We start from the raw sequence: 19,740 nt of genomic DNA, 5'->3' as shown, positions 1-19,740 counted from the left end.
AATAAATAATGAGTGTTTTATCTCTGTGTCCTGTACTAATGACTAATGTGTACAGAATAACAGCCCTGGGACTGACTAAGCTCTCCGGCCTGCCAAACAAGTCCATGCAAACATTGTATCCGCGCAGCTGGCATGTCTCTACAGGTAACTGAATACAATTTCCTTACTGCTATGACACCAGAGTCCTAAGCAATTTCCTGGTAGAGGGCCCATCACTCATCTTATAAGTCACCAAAGGTCAGGAGCAGGTGACCTTAGTGAGGTATTATTATTTATTGTTATAGCACCATTTATTCCATGGCGCTTTCCATGTATTGATCTAGTGGCAGCACTGGATGGTAGGGGGCTCTACTGAGTGTAAATTATAATTCCACAGTGCCTGACTATACTCATTTTTTAATCATAGGGCCCACCCTCTCATCCCACAAGTCAAGAGCAGGTGACCTTAGTGAGGTAATGATCTAGTGACAGCACTAGAGGGTAGGGGGATCAACTGAGTGCAAAATCTCGTCCCCTAATGGAAGAGTAGATAACCCTAAAGAGGTAGCAATATCGCAGCAGGTTTTTTACCAAATGAGCGTAAATTATTATTTTATTATCTCACATTGCCTGACTATAGTCATTTTTAAATTATATGGTTCCATCTCTCATCCCCCCCAGATCAGGAGCAGGTGACCTTAGTGAGGTACTGATCTAGCATTAGCACTAGGGAGCATGAGAGTTACCAGGTGAATGTAAATGATTACTTACCGTAATTACGCCGCTTGCCTGCCTTTAGTCATTTTTAAATTATATAACTCCATATCTCAACCCCCAGATCAGGAGCAGGTGACCTTAGTGAGGTAGTGCTCTAGCGGTAGCATTATGGAGCATGGGCGTTATAAGGCAAGTGTAAATGGTTGTTTAATTACCCCACCATCGCTCATCTTTTTGATATGGAGTAGTTTACCTTAGTGAGGTAGCGATCTAGCGCCTGCACAAAAGGCAAGTGATTGGCACTTCACCACCAATGGGATCAACAAAGCAATGGCATTAGCGGGTAGGGGATTTAGTATGCAAGTGTATATTATTATCCCATATCACCTACCTTTAGTCATTTTTTTTTAAATCATAAACAACCTCCTGCTGATCTGCTCAAGTATTCTATCTTTCTTGGCCCATTATATATAGGCAACAAGGATATTTCCTCAGCTATCGTGTATTATACAGCCGGCACCCAAGAGTATCTGATGTGGTGGAAACCATCTCTGATCACATTAGTTTAACCCATTAAATGGCAGAGTCAAGCATGACCGCTGCAAGAGGTATCCAAGATGGCAGTCGTCAGTTTGAAGCTCATCAGCACCTACAAGACGCAATCGCTGGTTGACAATGGGGTGACATGACAGCCAGATGCACTATGAAGGCTTCTTTGTCTGCCGTGGTATTATTCCTAAAAAGCCAAGCCTACCACGGTATACACAGGGACCGTCAGAAGAACTCTGGTGGTCAAGGCTGGGCTTCATCAGAGACTATAGTCATTTTCCAATACAACTGTAGTGCTGTGTATTGCATAGGCCCTCTAACGATCACAGGTTTAAGTCTCCTAATGGGAGAAAAAGTGCAAAAAAAAAAACAACAATATTGTAAAAAAAAAAAAAAAAAGTTTATATTGCCCCCACTTTTCCACAAATGTAAATAGCAAAGTCAAAATACTAACAAAAAAAAAACAACCCCAACACATTTGGTACAGCTGCAAGCACAATTGTCCAAGAAGATAAAACATTTACCCATACGGTAAATGCTTTAAAAAAAAAAATAAATAAAAAAACAAAAAAAAAAAAAACAACAACATAACTTCATTTTTTTGGCAGACATATAGTGACCAAAAAACAAAAAAAAATAAAAAAAAAACTATAAGAAAATGTGATATGCACCCCCCAAATAGTGGAAATTAAAAAGTCATAGAGACGTGCAAAAAAACAAGCCCTCTAACACTTCCATCATTGGAAAACTGGTCAATTTTACCACACAGAAAAAATAAATCCTCGACCACTATTAATTGCAAGTCTCAGTACCATGGGTTCAGCACCTGCTATTACCAGTAGGGCATGCCATAGTCTGACTGCTCTAACTGTAGAGAACCCTCGACTGCTCTAACTGTAGAGAACCCTCGACTGCTCTAACTATAGAGAACCCTCGACTGCTCTAACTGTAGAGAACCCTCAACTGCTCTTACTGTAGAGAACCCTTTCCTAAATCCATGTCTGAATTATCTTTTTTCTTAACTTAAGGAATGTCCCGTGCTCCTTTGCTGATTTTATGAAGTAAAATCAGGTTTCCAGTTCTTTGTACTGACCAAGTGTCTACATTCTCCCTCGGCGTATGGCGTCACAGCTGGTAAAACAGGGTGGGGAAATGAAGCGTCCTTTGATGGAAATTCTTCGTATACACAGTGTACATTCTCATTTCTGATCATCAGAATTAGAAACCAGTAATTAAAATGTAGCTCAAAAAAATTCATAACCTTTTATTATAAGAATTCCCAACACCAGAGTGTAAAACACTGCACAAATCACAACCGAGAAAAGCGACCACAATCTGTAACTCTACAGCCGTAAGCAAACTACAACTCCCAGCATGCCCTGACATTAGGCACCTTGGTGGATAGTAAGCCACAAGACAACAAGTTTAAGACTTTACAATTTTAACTGTAATAAATTATATATTACCAGGTAGAAAAACCATGACAGCTTTTTTTTTTCTCAAATATAGCGCCACACCTGTTAGCAGGTTGTGTGTGGTACTGCGACTCTCTTCAATGTATATATTTTGGGTTAAAAAACAAATTTTTTTGCAATTGGGTTTAAATAAAAATGTTGCATTGTTTGCCTTTTATAGCTTCTGCGTGGTACTGCCTATTGCTGGCTGGTGAATGATTTAACTGAGAATACATCAGTGAGCTCGCTCTGGGAGAGTTTGTCATTCTTTTATGTTTTTTTCCTGTATGCTGATTTATGACCACAGACTACATCGAAAAATGAATGAGCAGAGAAATAAAGAGCCAATAAAAGTTAAAAAGAACATTTTTTAATAAAAATCCAATTGCAATTTTTTATTATTATTTTTTTTTTATTCTCCCAAAAGTGAACAACCCCTTTAAATAGAGCTGAACTGATGTAATGGTTATAATCCCATAGGCAGGTGTGGCAAGGTTTTCCAAGTTCCTATCCCAGTATGTAGTAGGTGTAATAATAATAATATTAGCAAATACTTCCAATTAGTGAATCAGATGAACTATACTACATTTCTATGTCTCTTTCTTCATGTGTGGCACTGCAGGACCTTAGGTATCCATGGTTACAACATGGTCCTGCGATGCCGGCACATGAGGAAAGAGACGTAGTGAATCAGAAGAACTATACTACTTTTCTAATTGGAGGTATTTGCTAATATTTTTATTATTACACCTACTACATATTGGGATAGGAACTTGCAGGTCTGGATTATGAACAATATGCCCTAATTTTATCCCCTTTTATCTCCCTTTCTTTTTTCTTGGAGGGCGATACACAGAGGTCTGGTGCTCCTTACGGTCATATTCATCATGTCCTTCCCTGTAACGGAAAGAAAGGAAAATCTATTACCAGGCTGCAAGCAAAATAAGAGAGAAAAAGCGATCACTCAAGGCATATTCCCATTACGGACATTCATGGTGTAGCCATACAATATAAGATAATTGCCGGACAGAAGTGGGTTTCACCTCAAGAAGAACTGCACCTATGTCATAAACATAGTGAGGTGGCTCCTCATCAGTTAAAGGGAGTTTGCCACCCCCCTAAAAAAAAAACAAAAAAAAAAAACACACAACACACGCGAGGTCATATGGGGGACTTTAAAAAGCACACTTCTTGGTATAGTAGTCGCTGCCTTTACAGGCACGGTCAATCAATATACAGGGAAGAAGCAAAGCAAGCTAATTTAGAGAGAAAAACAGTGCACCCAGCCCTGGGCCGCAACAAGGGCGAGCCCAGCCCTTGGCCGCGACAAACGCGACAGCCTCTCCATTCACCTCTATGAGAATTAAAGGGGTTGTGCAAGGAAAACAAGTTATCATACTGATCGGTCAGCAATTTGGGGAGTCCGGTTCTCAGCATGAGCCAGGCTCAGCCCTAGACCAGTCCGTGACATGTATGATGGAGAAGCCCCTCGGAGCCGATCATACCTGAAGCACCGCTGGCAGTAGAGGTCTTCGTCACAATCATGGCACCTTATAGCCGCATCCTCATTGCAGATACAGCACCAGGGCAGCTCCTCCTCATCGGGGTCAGGGTCCTTTACTTTTACGGCTGTGATTCGAACGGGCTGGATCTCTGCTGACGACTAATACAGGTATATTAGGAATTATTCATTTTAGACTAAGCGCCAAATGACAGATGGAAAAGGCTCAAGCTCATGGAAAAGCTCCTATATATTCCTAGTGCAGATACCTGTAAAGAAGGAGTGGAGGGTACAGTGACGCCAGTTTTGGAAAATCCCTCTCTCCTAGCTGCAGTTTGCAACCTTGCTTTACTCAACCTCCCCAGGTCCAGTGCAGAGTCTCCGCCGCTGCTCCTGGTCTCTGTCATTGCCTACAGTACTAACATCACGTCGACAGCACTGCAGTCAGTGACTCAAGTCGTCCACTCTAGCAGAGCACACCGATTGGCTGCAGCACTGTCAACATAATGTCAGAGAGTCAGTGCTTGACCGTGGAAGGATTTTTAAAGTAAACTGCAGGAAACATCCTTTAACGACTGAAGTGGACAAACCACTTAAAGGGGTTATTCCCCATAGTCACAAATGGGTATTGCCTGATAGGGTGTGTAAATACAAGCAATTTTCCCCATGTACTGCTTGTTCAAATTTTCAGCCATTTTAGAAATATTAACACATTTCTTTGGTTTACAGCTCGTTGCTTTGGAAACCGACCACAGCTGCTAGACAGCAAACATGCGCAGTGCTTACAAGCTCTTTTCTATTGATCTTGCAAAAACGGTTTTGAAGCAGGCCGGGATCACTGGAGCCCTCTGTTCCCTCCTAACCCTGGAGACCTTCAGCACAAGCTGGACAGCAACAGTGGTCGGTCTCCTAGGCAGTGAGTTGTAAACAAAAGAAAAAAGTGTTAATATCTCTAGATCAGCTGCAAATGTTAATTAACAGTAAAATTGTAAAAATGCTCCTTTTCAACAGCACTATCCAACAATATCCACTGCTGAAGATGGGGGGGGGGGGGGGGAACCTTTAAAATATCAATATACAGTACAGACCAAAAGTTTCGACACACCTTCTCATTTAAAGATTTTTCTGTATTTTAATGACTGACAATTGTAAATTCACACTGAAGGCATCAAAACTATGAATTAACACTTGTGGAACAAAAAAGTGTGAAACAACTGAAATTATGTCTTATATTCTAGGTTCTTCAAAGTAGCCACCTTTTGCTTTGCTGACTGCTTTGCACACTCTTGGCATTCTCTTGATGAGCTTCAAGAGGTAGTCACCGGGATTGGTCTTCCAACAATCTTGAAGGAGTTCCCAGAGATGCTTAGCACTTGTTGGCCCTTTTGCCTTCTCTCTGCGGTCCAGCTCACCCCAAACCATCTCGATTGGGTTCAGGTCTGGTGACTGTGGAGGTCAGGTCATCTGGCGTAGCACCCTATCACTCTCCTTCTTGGTCAAATAGCCCTTACACAACCTGGAGGTGTGTTTGGGGTCATTGTCCTGTTGAAAAATAAATGATGGTCCAACTAAACGCAAACCGGATGGAATATCATGCCGCTGCAAGATGCAGTGGTAGCTATGCTGGTTCAGTATGCCTTCAATTTTGAATAAATCCCCAACAGTGTCACCAGCAAAGCACCCCCACACCATCACACCTCCTCCTCCATGCTTCACGATGGAAACCAAGCAGGTAGAGTTCATCCGTTCACCTTTTCTGCGTCGCACAAAGACACGTTGGTTGGAACCAAAGATCTCAAATTTGGACTCATCAGACCAAAGCACAGATTTCCACTGGTCTAATGTCCATTCCTTGTGTTCTTTTGCCCAAACAAGTCTCTTCTGCTTGTTGCCTGTCCTTAGCAGTGGTATCCTAGCAGCTATTTTACCATGAAGACCTGCTGCACAAAGTCTCCTCTTAACAGTTGTTGTAGAGATGTGTTTGCCGCTAGAACTCTGTGTGCATAAATATGTGATTCTTCAGAATTTGTTTTAGTCTTTGCCTGATGAAGAGACCTGTGTAGTCTCGAAAGCTTGGAATTTGTTACCATCTTTTCAGTTAGCCATTAAAAGGTATCAACCACTGAGGACTCTCAGTTCTAAATATTTTAGAACTCTGTGTGGCATTGACCTGGTCTCAAATCTGAGCTCATGTTAACCTGTGATTTCTGAGGCTGGTGACTCCGATAAACTTATCCTCAGAAGCAGAGGTGACTCTTGGTCTTCCTTTCCTGTGGCGGTCCTCATGTGAGCCAGTTTCTTTGTAGCGCTTGATGGTTTTTGCAACTGCACTTGGGGACACTTTCAAAGTTTTCCCAATTTTTCGGACTGACGGACCTTCATTTCTTAAAGTAATGATGGCCACTCGTTTTTCTTCACTTAGAATTTGTATTATGGCAAGAAAAAAGCACCTAACAGCCTATTCAGTAGGACTATCAGCTGTGTATCCACCAGTCTTCTGCTCAACACAACTGATGGTCCCAATCTTAGGCCATGTTCACACGTTCCTGATTTCCCTGCTGTTTTTTCTGCACTAAAAACCGCAGCTCTTGGCAGAAAACGCAGGTGCGTTTTTTGGTGCGTTTTTTGATGCGGTTTCTGTGTGTTTCCTAGGACTTTTTTTAGGGTTAAAATGGCTGAAAATACCCTAACCCTACCCCTACCCCTACCCCTAACCCTAACCCTAGTTCTAACTGTAGTGGGGAAAAAAAAAAAAAATTCTTTTTATTTTATTATTGTTACTACCTATGGGGGTGATAAATGGGGGGGGGGGGACATTTACCTTTTTTTTATTTAGATCACTGTGAGGTTATCACAGTGATCAAAATGTGCCTGGAACGAATCTGCCGGCCGGCAGATTCGGCGGGCGCACTGCGCATGCGCCCGCCATTTTGGAAGATGGCGGCGCCCAGGGAGAAGACGGCCGGACGGACACCGGGAGGCCCGGTAAGTATAAGGGGGGGGGAGATTAGGGCACGGGGGGGGGGGGGGGGGGTAAGGGAAACGTCGGAGCACGGGGGGGTGGCATCGGAGCATGGGGGGGTGGGATTGGAGCACGGGGGGGCAGCCACACTGCAGCGGTTCTGCACCACAAACCGCAGAAAACCCGCAGATATTTTTTTCGTCTGCGGGTTTGACCTCACAGTGGAGGTCAATGGGTGCAGAACCGCTGCAGTTCCGCAAAAAGAAGTGACATGGTACTTCTTTTTTACCGCAGCTATTCAGCGCGGCTTTTTTGGGGATTTTCCGCAATGTGGGCACAGCAGTTCCTGTTTTCCATAGGGTACATTGTAATGTACCCTGCATGGAAAACAGCTGCGGACCCGCAGCGGGAAAATCGCGGTGGTTCCGCATTAAAAAAAGGATGGTGTGAACATGGCCTTATTTAAAAGGCAATAAATCCCACTTATTAAACCTGACAGGGCACACCTGTGAAGTGAAATCCATTTCCGGTGACTACCTCTTGGAGCTCATCAAGAGAATGCCAAGAGTGTGCAAAGCAGTCATCAAAGCAAAAGGTGGCTACTTTGAAGAACCTAGAATATAAGACATAACAAAAAAGTGTGAAACAACTGAAATTAAGTATATAATTCCACATATGTTAATTCATAGTTTTGATGCCTTCAGTGTGAATTTACAATTTTCATAGTCATGAAAATACAGGAAAATCTTTAAATGAGACGGTGTGTCCAACCATTTGGTCTGTACTGTACATTGTACGGATGATCAAACAGATTGCTGCTACCCCAGTCCAGCATCCACTGAGTCGTGGCATAAGTGCGAGGATACAGAGGTAATGTGATAGAAGACATTATGTCACGGTGCACTGCAGACACTTTGGGTCTACGCTGGCCTATTATGGGATGATCTGGGAACGGGGTGTAATGTAAGAAAGTACAAACTCTACATACAGTCCTGGGTACGATGATGCCATTGTGTCACAGCGGCTTAGTGACTGCAAGAGGCGCTCAGGATGCCGGCAGTCGGGAGCTGACCAAGGAAGTGTGCACTGCCCTTGTCTGGCAGGTCTGGGGTCCGGATGTGAACGCTGGAGTTGGGCAGTGCAAATCTTCTAATAACCCATCCCTTAAAGTATTCTAAATGTCTGTATTGTTTTATGGAGGTTCAGAAATCCAACTGGAGATACGAGCGGCAAAGAGCGCAAGTAATAATTATTAACCCAACTACACCCCCCTAAAATTCCATGGCACAAAAATAACTACCAATATTAGGGGGGTGTCCAGGGACCAATACCGAGGACTAATCCACAGGATAAAATCATTATCAGATTGGTGGGCATTTGTCACAGCGCCTGCCAAATCAGCAGTACACTGTGTAGTAGCCGCTCTCTGGTTACTGCAGCTCAGATCCCATTCACTTCAATGGGACCAAAGACCCAGTGTACAGAAGTGCAATGTTCTGGCTCTATACACTGCACTTCGGCATGTGTCTGCAGAGCCGGCTGCCAATCAATATGCAGGTGACTGCCTCTTCCTGCACCACCCCGATGACTGGAAGACGATAACTTCTTTCTCACCAAGCCGCCAGCCTAACATGATTTATAAGCCATTTACAGGCAGATTAACCTTATATAAGCAGATAAATACTATTTTTTCTGGAGGTGACAGGTTCCCTTTAAAAAAGGTTGGTGGATTGCCATACCCAGAGGCATTAAGAAATGTCCTTTATCTTGGTGAAAAGTCAGCTTTAATTGCAACTTAATTACTTTAATATATTTGCACAAAGGTCAGAAGAGAAAGCTCTTGATCTCTCCATGCCTAGGCCAGTAACTATGACAAGGGTTGTCCACTGCATGTAAAGGAAAGAAGGTTTCTTCAGCATCAGCAGAAGGAGCATTCTTTACTGTAAAATCAGTGAGTAAAGATGGGCAAACACCTGGATGTTCGGGTCCGGCTGAACAGTTGAAAAAAGTTTGGGTTCGGGTACCAGAACAGTACCCAGACCTGGACCCCATTCACTTGAATGGAGGGCCTGAACATCCAGCATTTGCCACACTGTCATATGCATGACAGCGCGACAAACACCACTTCTTATCAGCGGCGAAATCATCCCCACCAATCAGAGAGCTACGGTTCCCACGCTGTCTTTTGACAACACCTGGGTTCCCCTGCATTTTCAATAACCAAATAGGCAAAACTCACAGCTGGGCGCTGAAACAAGGCTGGTTATCAAGAATAGAGGTGTCCCCACGCCGCATTTTTAATTATTTAAATAAATGTAAATAAAAGCCATCATGGGTCCCCCCCCCATTTTTGACAACCAGCCTTGCTAAAGCAGACAGCTGGGGGATGGTATTCTCAGGCTGGTAAGGTGCCGTGGATATTGTCCCCCCAGCCTAGAAATAATAGCCCGCAGCTGCCCAGAAAAGGCACATCTATTGAATGCGCCAATTCTGGTGCTTTGCCCGGCTCTTCCCACTTGCCCTCTAGTGTTGGCAAGTGGGGATCGACAGGTGATGGATATTGTTGTTTTTTATTTTTGTTTTCTTACAGAAGACGAGGGCTTCGGAGGAATAGGCTTTAAGTGAGAATAACGGTTTGTGATTTTTAAATAAAAAAGTAAAAAAGCGTGTTATGTTTTATTTCTAATAAAGGACTTTATTCTTTCTGTGTCTTTATTTACCATATAAAACTATAGGATTAGTAATGGATAGGTACCTTATAGACGCCTCTCCATTACCAAGCTGTGGGCTTGAAGTCACCTGACAACACAAAGGTGACATCAACTCCACAAATATTAACCCCACTTGCCAGCGCTACAGGGCAAGTGGGAAGAGCTGGGCAAAGTGCCAGAAATTGCGCATCTAATAGATGCAGGCTGATTTTTTTAGGCTTGGGGGCCCCAATATCCATGGCCCCTTACCAGCCTGAGAATACCAGCCCCCTAGCTGTCTGCTTTAGCAAGGCTGGTTGTCAAAAATGGGGGGGGGACCCCACGCAGTTTTTAAAATTATTTATTTAAATAATTAAAAAATACGGTGTGGGGACCCCTCTATTCTTGATAACCAGCCTTGTTGAAGCTGACAGCTGAGGGTTGCAGCCCCCAGCTGTGACTTTTGCCCGGCTGGTTATAAAAAAAACAAAACAAAAGAAAAAAAAAACGCAAAGGGTTACCCTGTAATTATTTATTTACAGTGAAAAAGCTGGTTAATGAATACACCCAACAGCCGCTCCTGCTCTCGCCGTTTTTATCTTTATACCTCCTATCACAGCTTATCACTCGCGCTGTGCTTTTGACAGCGTGGGAACTGCGGCTTTCTGACTGGCGGGGGAGACTTCACCGCCGATCAGAAGCGGCATTCACTGCGCTGTCACGCAAATCACAGTATGACAAACACCCGGTGTTTGGGCAGCCGAACCCGAACACAGACTTCCTGATGAAGTCTGTGTTCAGTGTCCATGCCCGAACAGTAGGTGTTCAGTACGGATGCCGAACATTACTTTTCAGGTTCGCCTATCTCTAGCAGTGAGACAACAAAGCTCTCGGCCTCAGTACACTTTATTTATTTCATCAATTTATATAAATTAATTTACTAGTAGAGATGAAATTTGCTGCTGGACTGGAGCACCATTGCTCACTTCCTACCTGCATCCCCAGCTCTACTTTTGATTAGCTGGAATATGACAGACACCATATTGATGACATCGCACAAGACAAGTTAATCAATACAGCAGGAAGCCAGTGTGGTTGATCTTCAGCCAATGGCTGCAGAACAGGAAGTCAGTGTGAGGGATCTTCAGCAAATGACTGCGGTTTAGGAAGTCAAGTGTGGTGGAACTTCAGCCAATGGCTGCAAAGCAGGAAGTCAGTGTGGTGGATCTTCAGCCAATGGCTGCAGAGCAGGAAGTCAGTGTGGTGGATCTTCAGCCAATGGCTGCAGAGCAGGAAGTCAGTGTGATATTTCTATTACAGACCACCAATCCCAAAGGATTAAATGAGCAACCAAATTTTGGATGCTTCGTTTAGTCCAATTGGTCCCACACAATCCCAACTGGCTCTGCTTTCTTTTTCTTTCCCCCCCCCCACTGGAAATTTATGATCAGGATGTGAACGAGTTAGCTCCATGGATAATGGTTACTTGAATTGATGTGCTTGGCAATAACGCCAGACTTAGGAACATGTGGATGACCAAGGAGAGGACTTTTATGTCTGTTATTAGAAACACATATGGGGAACTAACTGTGCCCCCGGAGGTGAGGTACGACGCCCTAAATGGGAGGGGGCCATTGATGGACATTTATATAGATCAGTGTGGTGGCATCATGGTTCTCGCTCTATTTTTTCTGCAATTAAAGCGAAGCATTCGGCATTTCACTCAGGAGATACCTACCACTGTAGGACACTTCCATCCCAACCACTGTAGGAGACTGCTGTTGAGGACATATTTTTGTCACTTAGCACTCTGTTGGAATGGAGGAAACTCATTTTAAAGAAACACAGCCCTCTTTTTTTTTTGCCGTATATAAGAAACACTCCCCTGAAGACCTCTCACGATTGAGAAAGTAATGCATTAGGATGGATTTTTTTCTGGGGTTACTATTAGAGCCAACATGGGTACTGTCTTTGTTAGGGAAGGAGCAAACACACGGGGCACAAAAGGGCAAACAAAAAGGGAAAATTGGACCTGTGTATCCCTAGAGTCTTACAGAACTGGACATGCCTTGGCTCAAATGGGTTCTATGCTGTTATCTGTATCATAATCCTGTCTGAGCGTGGCCTAAACAAGAGAAAATCGGTAATCTGTGGACTTTTTTTACAATATCTGATAAAATAGATCTCGAACTTACAGTTTGTGTTGAAGGCAGTTTATTTCCTAATTTTACTTCTTTGTGGTCACCGACAGATCTGCGTTGATTAGAGAGGTCATTATAGCCACTAGCTTCATCCAGAAAGACCTCTTCCGAGAGCTGCACGGGGCAACATAAAAGGCATATTATATGGAAATCAGAAAATCTATCAAATCTAAAAACAAATCTAAAGTTAGAATAACAAATCTTACATAAATAATAGAAATATTGTACAAGTATATGTAATCGATGTCCAGAACAACCTACGGTATTAGAAAAGTGGATTTGCAAATGCCCCTCGTAAGAAAAACATTCAATACAGCAAATGTGGGTGGGCCACACAGGGATTTTGGCTGCGACACAGATGGCGTAGAAATAAATTGTTCTATGCCGCTACTGCATCTCCGCAGGTAAATGGTGTCAGATTGCAACCGCGGTTGCAAGAAGTGGAATTTTCTTATGACTTTTTTGTTGACCCTCTTCACTTGAATTAAGCTGCGATGCAGCAGCAACGTATTAACGGCTGAAACAGACAACTATGGCATATCACACGCTTAATGGCAGCGGGAGAGAAAGCAGAATATACACCCAGTCTGACCTGCTTTAGGATTTTCTGTACAGCCTCCTCTTCTGTTTCTTCGTCACTGTCTGGTAGCTTGATGTTGTCCAAGGTAACTGAAAATGGTGAAAAATAGTGAAAAATGTAACTTTTAGACAGTCTATGAAAGTAAATCTTCTTTGCTAGGACATTATTGCTGTAAAAAAAAAAAAACCTTGCTAAAAAGTGTGTGCGTCCTATAGTCCGGAGGGAAGTAGCTATCTGACAGAAAATAATGCTTACACAGCATCATTACTGATGACTGAGAAGGACTCTTTCCTCCTGCCCCATAATGATCAGTCTAATTGGTGCAGAACAGGAGAGGAAACCACCAAGACCTGCACATGACTAAAGGTACTTTCACACTCAGCGACGCTGCAGCGATACCGACAGCGATGTTGATCGCTGCAGCGTCGCTGTTTGGTCGCTGGAGAGCTGTCACACAGACCGCTCTCCAGCGACCAACGATGCGGGTAACCAGGGTAAACATCGGGTTACTAAGAGCAGGGCCGCGCTTAGTTACCTGATGTTTACCCTGGTTACCATCGTAAAAGTAAAAAAAACAAAACACTACATACTTACCTTCCGCTGTCTGTCCCCGGCGCTGTGCTTTCCTGCACTGACTGAGCACAGCGGCCAGAAAGCAGAGCGGTGACGTCACCGCTGTGCTTTCTGGCTGGCCGGCGCTCACAGCCAGTGCAGAGAAGCACAGCGGGGGACAGACAGCGGAAGAAGTATGTAGTGTTTGTTTTTTTTAACTTTTACGCTGGTAACCAGGGTAAACATCGGGTTACTAAGCGCGGCCCTGCGCTAAGTAACCCGATGTTTACCCTGGTTACCAGTGAAGACATCGCTGAATCGGTGTCACACACGCCGATTCAGCGATGTCTGCAGGGAGTCCAGCGACGAAATAAAGTTCTGGACTTTCTGCAGCCACCAACGACATCACAGCAGGATCCTGATCGCTGCTGCGTGTCACACTGAACGATATCGCTAGCCAGGACGCTGCAACGTCATGGTACCTTAAAGGTGAAGATCCTAGCTAGATGAAGGACTGTTCAGGTTAGATAACACTGGTCAACGCAATTTTTTCTGGCAAAAGGTTTTAAAACATATTTTAAGTCAATTTTGGCTGCTGATTACGAATATGAACTCAGTTTTTGGCTATCACATCAGGATTTCGAGATATTTTCAATTTTTGATGAAAATTACTCCTATCTAATGATAAAAACACATGATTTTCGATACTACATTGTATATTTTTAATCAAGGAATAACAAAGATTACAAAGGCTATGTACAGCAAATCAAATATACTTACAGAATTAAACTACAAAATATAAAAACACATATATATGGCACACAGATGAATGACAAATGGCAGTTATTTGAACTTTCTTTTCTTGGCTGATCGGTGATGTACAGCTTCTGGGTTGTCTCTAATCAAGCTCCAGCAATAGTCAGCCATCATATGTGAGTCCCACCGGCCTTGATACCGTTCTTCCATTGTTTTACTGTCCTGATGAAAACGCTCCCCTTGTTCCTCGCTCACATCCCCAAGGTTCTCTGGAAACAAGTCCAAATGGCTGTGTAAATAGTGAATCTTGATACTCATTCTACATCCGAGATTTCGCAGACTCATTAGTAGCTCTTCCACAATCTCTTCATAGTTGTCTGCTTTCTTATTCCCTAGAAAATTCTGCACCACATTACAAAATGCATTCCAAGCTCTTTCTTCTGTCTCATTCATTGATGTGATAACATTTGGGTCTCTCATAAGTGTTCTTATTTGAGGTCCATAAAATATTCCAGCCTTTTTCTTCTCTTCACCAAGACCAGGAAAAGTTGAACATATATAGTTCAGGCATTCTCCACTGTGATTGAGAGCTTTGACGAACTGCTTTATCAATCCAAGTTTTATGTGTAAGGGAGGAAAGACAATGTTCTTCCTATGAGGATCATGGATGACATTCTTATCGCCAGATGCCAAACTCTGTCGCTGAGGCCATTCAGTTTTCACCCAATGCTCTGCTGTAGCTCTACTGTCCCAGTAGCACAGAAAACAAGAGTGTTATCATAACTTTTCATACACTACTTAGATTTATCATGGAATTCATGAAAATGGGCTATATAGCCTATAGCGCAAAAACGTGATGTGATAGAGAAATTATAAGATCAGATTTGAATTCAGCACCCTCAAATTACCGGTAGTCTAAAACTGTTTTTAAAGTCTATGCCAAAAATTTTTTTTTTTTTTTTGTAGACCAGTGTAATTAGTCACATGCCTAGAAGGAACTGTAAAGTATGGTATTATGTGTGTGTAAATGTAAAAGAGTTGTGTGCATGTAGCAGAGGTGTGTGTACGTAGCAAAACTGTTTGAAACTACAGCAGAACTGAGTGTGCATGTACTGTGCAGCAGTGTTGCGTACACTTGCAGAGCTACGTGCTTTTTCATGTAGCTGAGATTTTGGTGCCTGTGTACATAGCAGAGCTGTGTGTATATATAAACTGTTGAGCTATGTGTGTATATATGTATAGCAGAGCAGAGTGTGTATGTAGACTGAGGAAAAAGGGTAACAATATTTTGAACTTTTGACTTTCAGGCTTCATATCTCACCATTCATTATGGCTTTGAACGTGAGACGGATTTCATTTTATAGACAATCATCTTGGTCATCTCATACATAATTTTGACATGCAGCTATTTAGCATATGATTAGTTATGCAGATCTTTGTCAGGTCACTGCATTGTTACTGACTTGTTCCTACAAATATAAATTTTTATTTTTTATTATTTTGTCAGCATATTGTATTTTCAACATTACCCGAATCCTTCTGTGCATGCACTAGATCAGATTCAAGGAAGTCTCAACCGAAAGCTGATCCCAGGTCTCTTCTACACATTGCCAAAGTTGGTGCACAGTGGTCGACTCATTTGGGTATGTATACAGTTTTTTCTTCAAATATACCCACAAGTGCTTGAATGGGTTGCAGTCTGGGGACTCTGGGGGCCAATCTAGCACCTCTATTTCGCTGTCATTGAACCATTTCTTCTTCAATATCGACAAATGCTGCTAGTCGTTGTACTGCTATGCCGTCCTTTTCATACCCATAGTACTCGAGTGTATGAAGTAACTCGTCTTGTAGGATACTCACATATAGTTCAGCATTGAGACCACCATCGATCCTGGTAAAGTAGCCAGTCTTTGGCTGTGAAACAACCCCATATCATCAAGCTACCTTCCCAGACCTTGACAGTTCCTTCCATTTCTTAATCCGTTGGCTTATTTTTCCTCCAGACCCATTTGCACCCAATCAGAGCCTTATCTATTGACATTCGTCTCATCGCTTCAAGTCACCAGTTTCCAATCTTTTACTGTCCACTTTTGAAGTTGAGGTTTCTTCACCTTTTTTTTTTTTTTTTTTTTTTGAGCCACCATTCCAGCCTTGTGTGTCGCACGGTGTTTGCATGGATGTCTGTGATTTCACTATTATGAAGCATACAAGCCACCTCCACTGCCGTGTTTGTTGAGCTAGAACTGATAGGCCTTGTGATGAGCCAACTTGTTGACGTTGATATTTTGCCTGGACGTTCACCTCCTGGCTTCTAAAAGGATGGATGGACTTCATTTTGTTTTCTTAAAACTGTCATGGCACTCACATGATGCAGTTTGGCAATTTTCTTGGTCGAGAGACCGCTATTGATGAGATGGATGATGTTATTTCTCTTTTCTTGGGAAATCTTCATGGCTGCGTCTTGATTCGAACCAGTGACCTTTCACTTGGGAATCAACCTAATAACACACTCAGCAATTAGGGAATGTGAAAATAGGTTGTATTTTGTAGTATTTAGAAAGAAAAAGATTTTTCCATAACCAGGAGCAAAACAGTAACAATTCAGTGACATGACAAGAATCTGAATAACTAATCATATGCTAAATAGTTACAAGTCAAATTTATGTATAAGATAGCCAAGATGATTATCTATTTAATGATGGCAGTCTCACGTTTGAAGAAGTAGTGGATGAGGAGATATGGAGCCTGAAAGTCAAAAGTTCAAAACATTGTTAGCCTTTTCCTCATCAGTGTATTGTGAATGCTCTAGCGTTTTGTATGTGTGTGCCTGAACATGTAGCTAAGCTGTGTGTATGTAGCAATGCAGCACAGACGTGTGTGTGTACACAACAGAGCTGGGTATATATGTACTGTACACACAGCAGTTTTATACATGTGTATATAATGTGCATTCTGTAAAGTTCTATGTGTATAATCCACACCAGTCAGATAAACACTTAAAATAGATGTATTGCCTACTATCTCCATATTCTACCCCACTGCATTAAAACTAGCGATATTGACCCCTTCACTTTACACTGCCAGTAGGAAATATGTTTTTTCCATTTTGTGCCACCTAAAGCTGGGGTGTGTCTTATAGTGAGGTGCGTCCTATGGTCTGAAAAATATAGGTTGACTTGAGGGTGCAGCCATTTCAAACTTGAGTGAAAGTGGCAAAAGTAATACAATTTTGAGAAAGACTGTATGGCACAAAACTTTTGCAACTTTTTAATGCCCTTACACCACATTTCTGGCATAAAAGCTTTGATGAATAGGCCTCAATATCCTCAATTCATCAAACAGTTTATGCCAGAAATCTGGCTTAAAACTGATGTGTTGCAAAATTTTTGCTACTTTTGGTAATTGTATGCCAGTGCCGGCCAGCCCACTTTTTGAAAAGTGGATGTACCTTAGAGGGTAAGGGCATAAAGTGACATAAATGCACACATTCACTCAGTTCTTGACGTAGAACTTAGAAATTTCTGTGTCTGTGTTTTCGTTTTAAGGTCCCCTTCTTCCCAGAGCCATAACTTTTTATTCTTTAATCAATATGGCCATGTGAGGGCTTGTTTTTTTGCGGGACGAGTTGCACTTTTGAATGACACCATCAATTTTACCATATAGGTTTTCCTCCAAAATGGGAAAAAAAATTCCAAGTGCAGTGAAATTGCAAAAAAAAAGTGCAATCCCACAATTTTTTATTTACCATGTTCAGCAAATGCTAAAACTGACCTACCATTAGGATTTTCTAGGTCAGTACGAATTTGCAGATATCAAAACATGTATAGGTTCTTTGTTAAGTGGTAAAACAAAAAAAAACCCTGAAATTTGTAAGAAAAAAAAAAAATGTGCAGTTTTCAAAAACCCACAGCATCTCCATTTTTCCGGATCGAGGGCCTATTTTTTGCACACCGATCTGATGTTTTATCGATACCATTTTGGGGCAGATACCACGCTTTGATCACCTGTTATTGCATTTTACTGCAATGTTGAGGCAACAAAAAAAAAAAAAAAAAAAGAGAAGATGTAATTCTGGCGTTTGATTTTTTTTTCTTATTATGCCATCTACCAATCTGATTAATTTACTAGCTTTAGTAGTTTCCTTAGGAGACTTGAAGCTGCAATTGTCTGATTGCCCGTACTACACACAGCAGGGCTACAGCATGTGCTCAGCTGCTGGAGTAGAGAAGAGGGAAATGAGGCGATGCACCATGGAGCCCTGTGAGGAGAACACTGAGGGGCTGCACAATGGAATGAGGATCCAGGACTCAGTGTGAGTACTCTGAGGATGTAATCTGGAAAGGGTTGATGTTACTTGAGTGGGGCTGTATAGGGTAGATGATGAGAGTCTGTGTGGAGAAGGGGGTCAGTGAGAAAAAGCCTCTTGGTACAGCGGTGAGTTCACCTGGAGAAATTTCTCAAAGTGAACTGCGGTGAACTCTCTGAGCTCAGCGCTGCAGTGTCAGACTTTTTCACGGTACTAGTGGGGATCTCACCGAGGTCGCCGCAGTTCAACCCGGCTGGGAACGAATCCTCTGTGACCAGTAGTAACCTTGATGATGTCATTGCTGCTCACTGACAGGATTAGTAATGGATAGGTGTCTTATAGATGCCTCTCCACTACCAATCCATGGGCTTGACGTCACCGGATAATACAAAGGTGACATCAACCCCACAAATACAAATCCCACTTGCCACCGCTACAGGGTGAGTGGAAAGAACCGGGCAAAGCACCAGAATTAGCGCATCTAATAGATGCACCTTTTCTGGGCAGCTGTGGGGGGGAAGGAAGCAATATCAATGGCCCCTTACCAGCCTGGGAATACCAGCCCCCAGCTGTCTGCTTTAGTAAGGCTGGTTGTCAAAAATGGGGGACCTGGGGGCGTGGCCTATCTGCTGATGGAGTAGGTCGCACAGAGTGGGAGCTCCTTAGCCAGGAACCTCAAAGCGGCACATTTCTACCTCTCAGGTGTCCTCCTCTGCCTTCACGACATCGGTGCTGGCTCCCGGAGCGTCGGTGAGTGCATGGGGAAATCCAGAGCGTGCAACCGCGATCCCCCTAGGAGAATTCCCGACTTCTTTGCAGCCACCCCGCAGCCACCGCCGGAATCCAAGATGGCGCCGTCCTCCCCCAGGGCTTCCCGCTCCTCACAACGCAACGCTCAGGCGTCGCGGTCCGGCGCTGCGGCGTCGCATCCAGGCGGAACAGCATCACATTCGGACGCAGCAGCGTCGAATTTTGGCGCAGCAGCGTTAAATTCAGGAGGCTCGGCGTCTGACTCAGCTGATGGCCCGGTGACCGCATCTCTCCTTAAAGGCCTGCTTGGGGACCTTAGATCCTCCATCCAAGAGGACTTGCGTACTATGCTGGCTGAGCTAAGAGGAGAGGTGGCAGAGCTGGGCAATCGCACGGACCGCCTGGAGCGCAAGATGGCGGAACTGGTCTCCTCTCATAATGAGCTCTGGGACGCACATGAATCCCTGCAAACCCTAGCTGCTAAAACTCACGCTAAAGCCCTGGACCTGGAAGATAGGTCCAGGAGAAATAACGTTAAACTGAGAGGCATCGAGGAATCTGTCCTGGCAGGGGATTTGAAGCCATTCCTGCAGGACTTCATGGCGGCAGCCTTACCGCAGTTCGCGCCAAAGGACTTCATAATAGACCGCGTGCATAGGATCCCTAAACCCTCTGGCCTGGGGCCCTCCATTCCCAGAGATGTGCTGGCGCGCATACATTTTTTTGAAATAAAGGAGGACTTC

General features: G+C 43.3%; 1 protein-coding gene across 2 annotated transcripts in view; it reads right to left on the bottom strand.

The window, feature by feature from the left end:
* Positions 1-2,493: 2,493 nt before the first annotated feature.
* ZFYVE19 (zinc finger FYVE-type containing 19) overlaps positions 2,494-19,740 on the bottom strand; it is a 61,367-nt gene continuing 44,120 nt past the window's right edge. For both annotated transcript variants that reach the window (XM_069729896.1, XM_069729887.1), the window contains exons 8-11: positions 12,646-12,722; positions 12,048-12,167; positions 4,205-4,362; positions 2,494-3,596 (exon numbers count right to left, since the gene is read on the bottom strand). In XM_069729896.1, the coding sequence (XP_069585997.1) occupies positions 3,518-3,596; positions 4,205-4,362; positions 12,048-12,167; positions 12,646-12,722 (434 nt within the window). In that variant the 3' untranslated portion in view covers positions 2,494-3,517. The remainder of the gene's footprint in view (positions 3,597-4,204; positions 4,363-12,047; positions 12,168-12,645; positions 12,723-19,740) is intronic.

This window comes from Ranitomeya imitator, chromosome 1, assembly GCF_032444005.1.
Source record: "Ranitomeya imitator isolate aRanImi1 chromosome 1, aRanImi1.pri, whole genome shotgun sequence".
Lineage (NCBI taxonomy): Eukaryota > Metazoa > Chordata > Amphibia > Anura > Dendrobatidae > Ranitomeya > Ranitomeya imitator.
The sequence above is the reverse complement of the archived record's forward strand: the minus strand, read 5'-3'. Positions and strand labels throughout refer to the sequence as shown.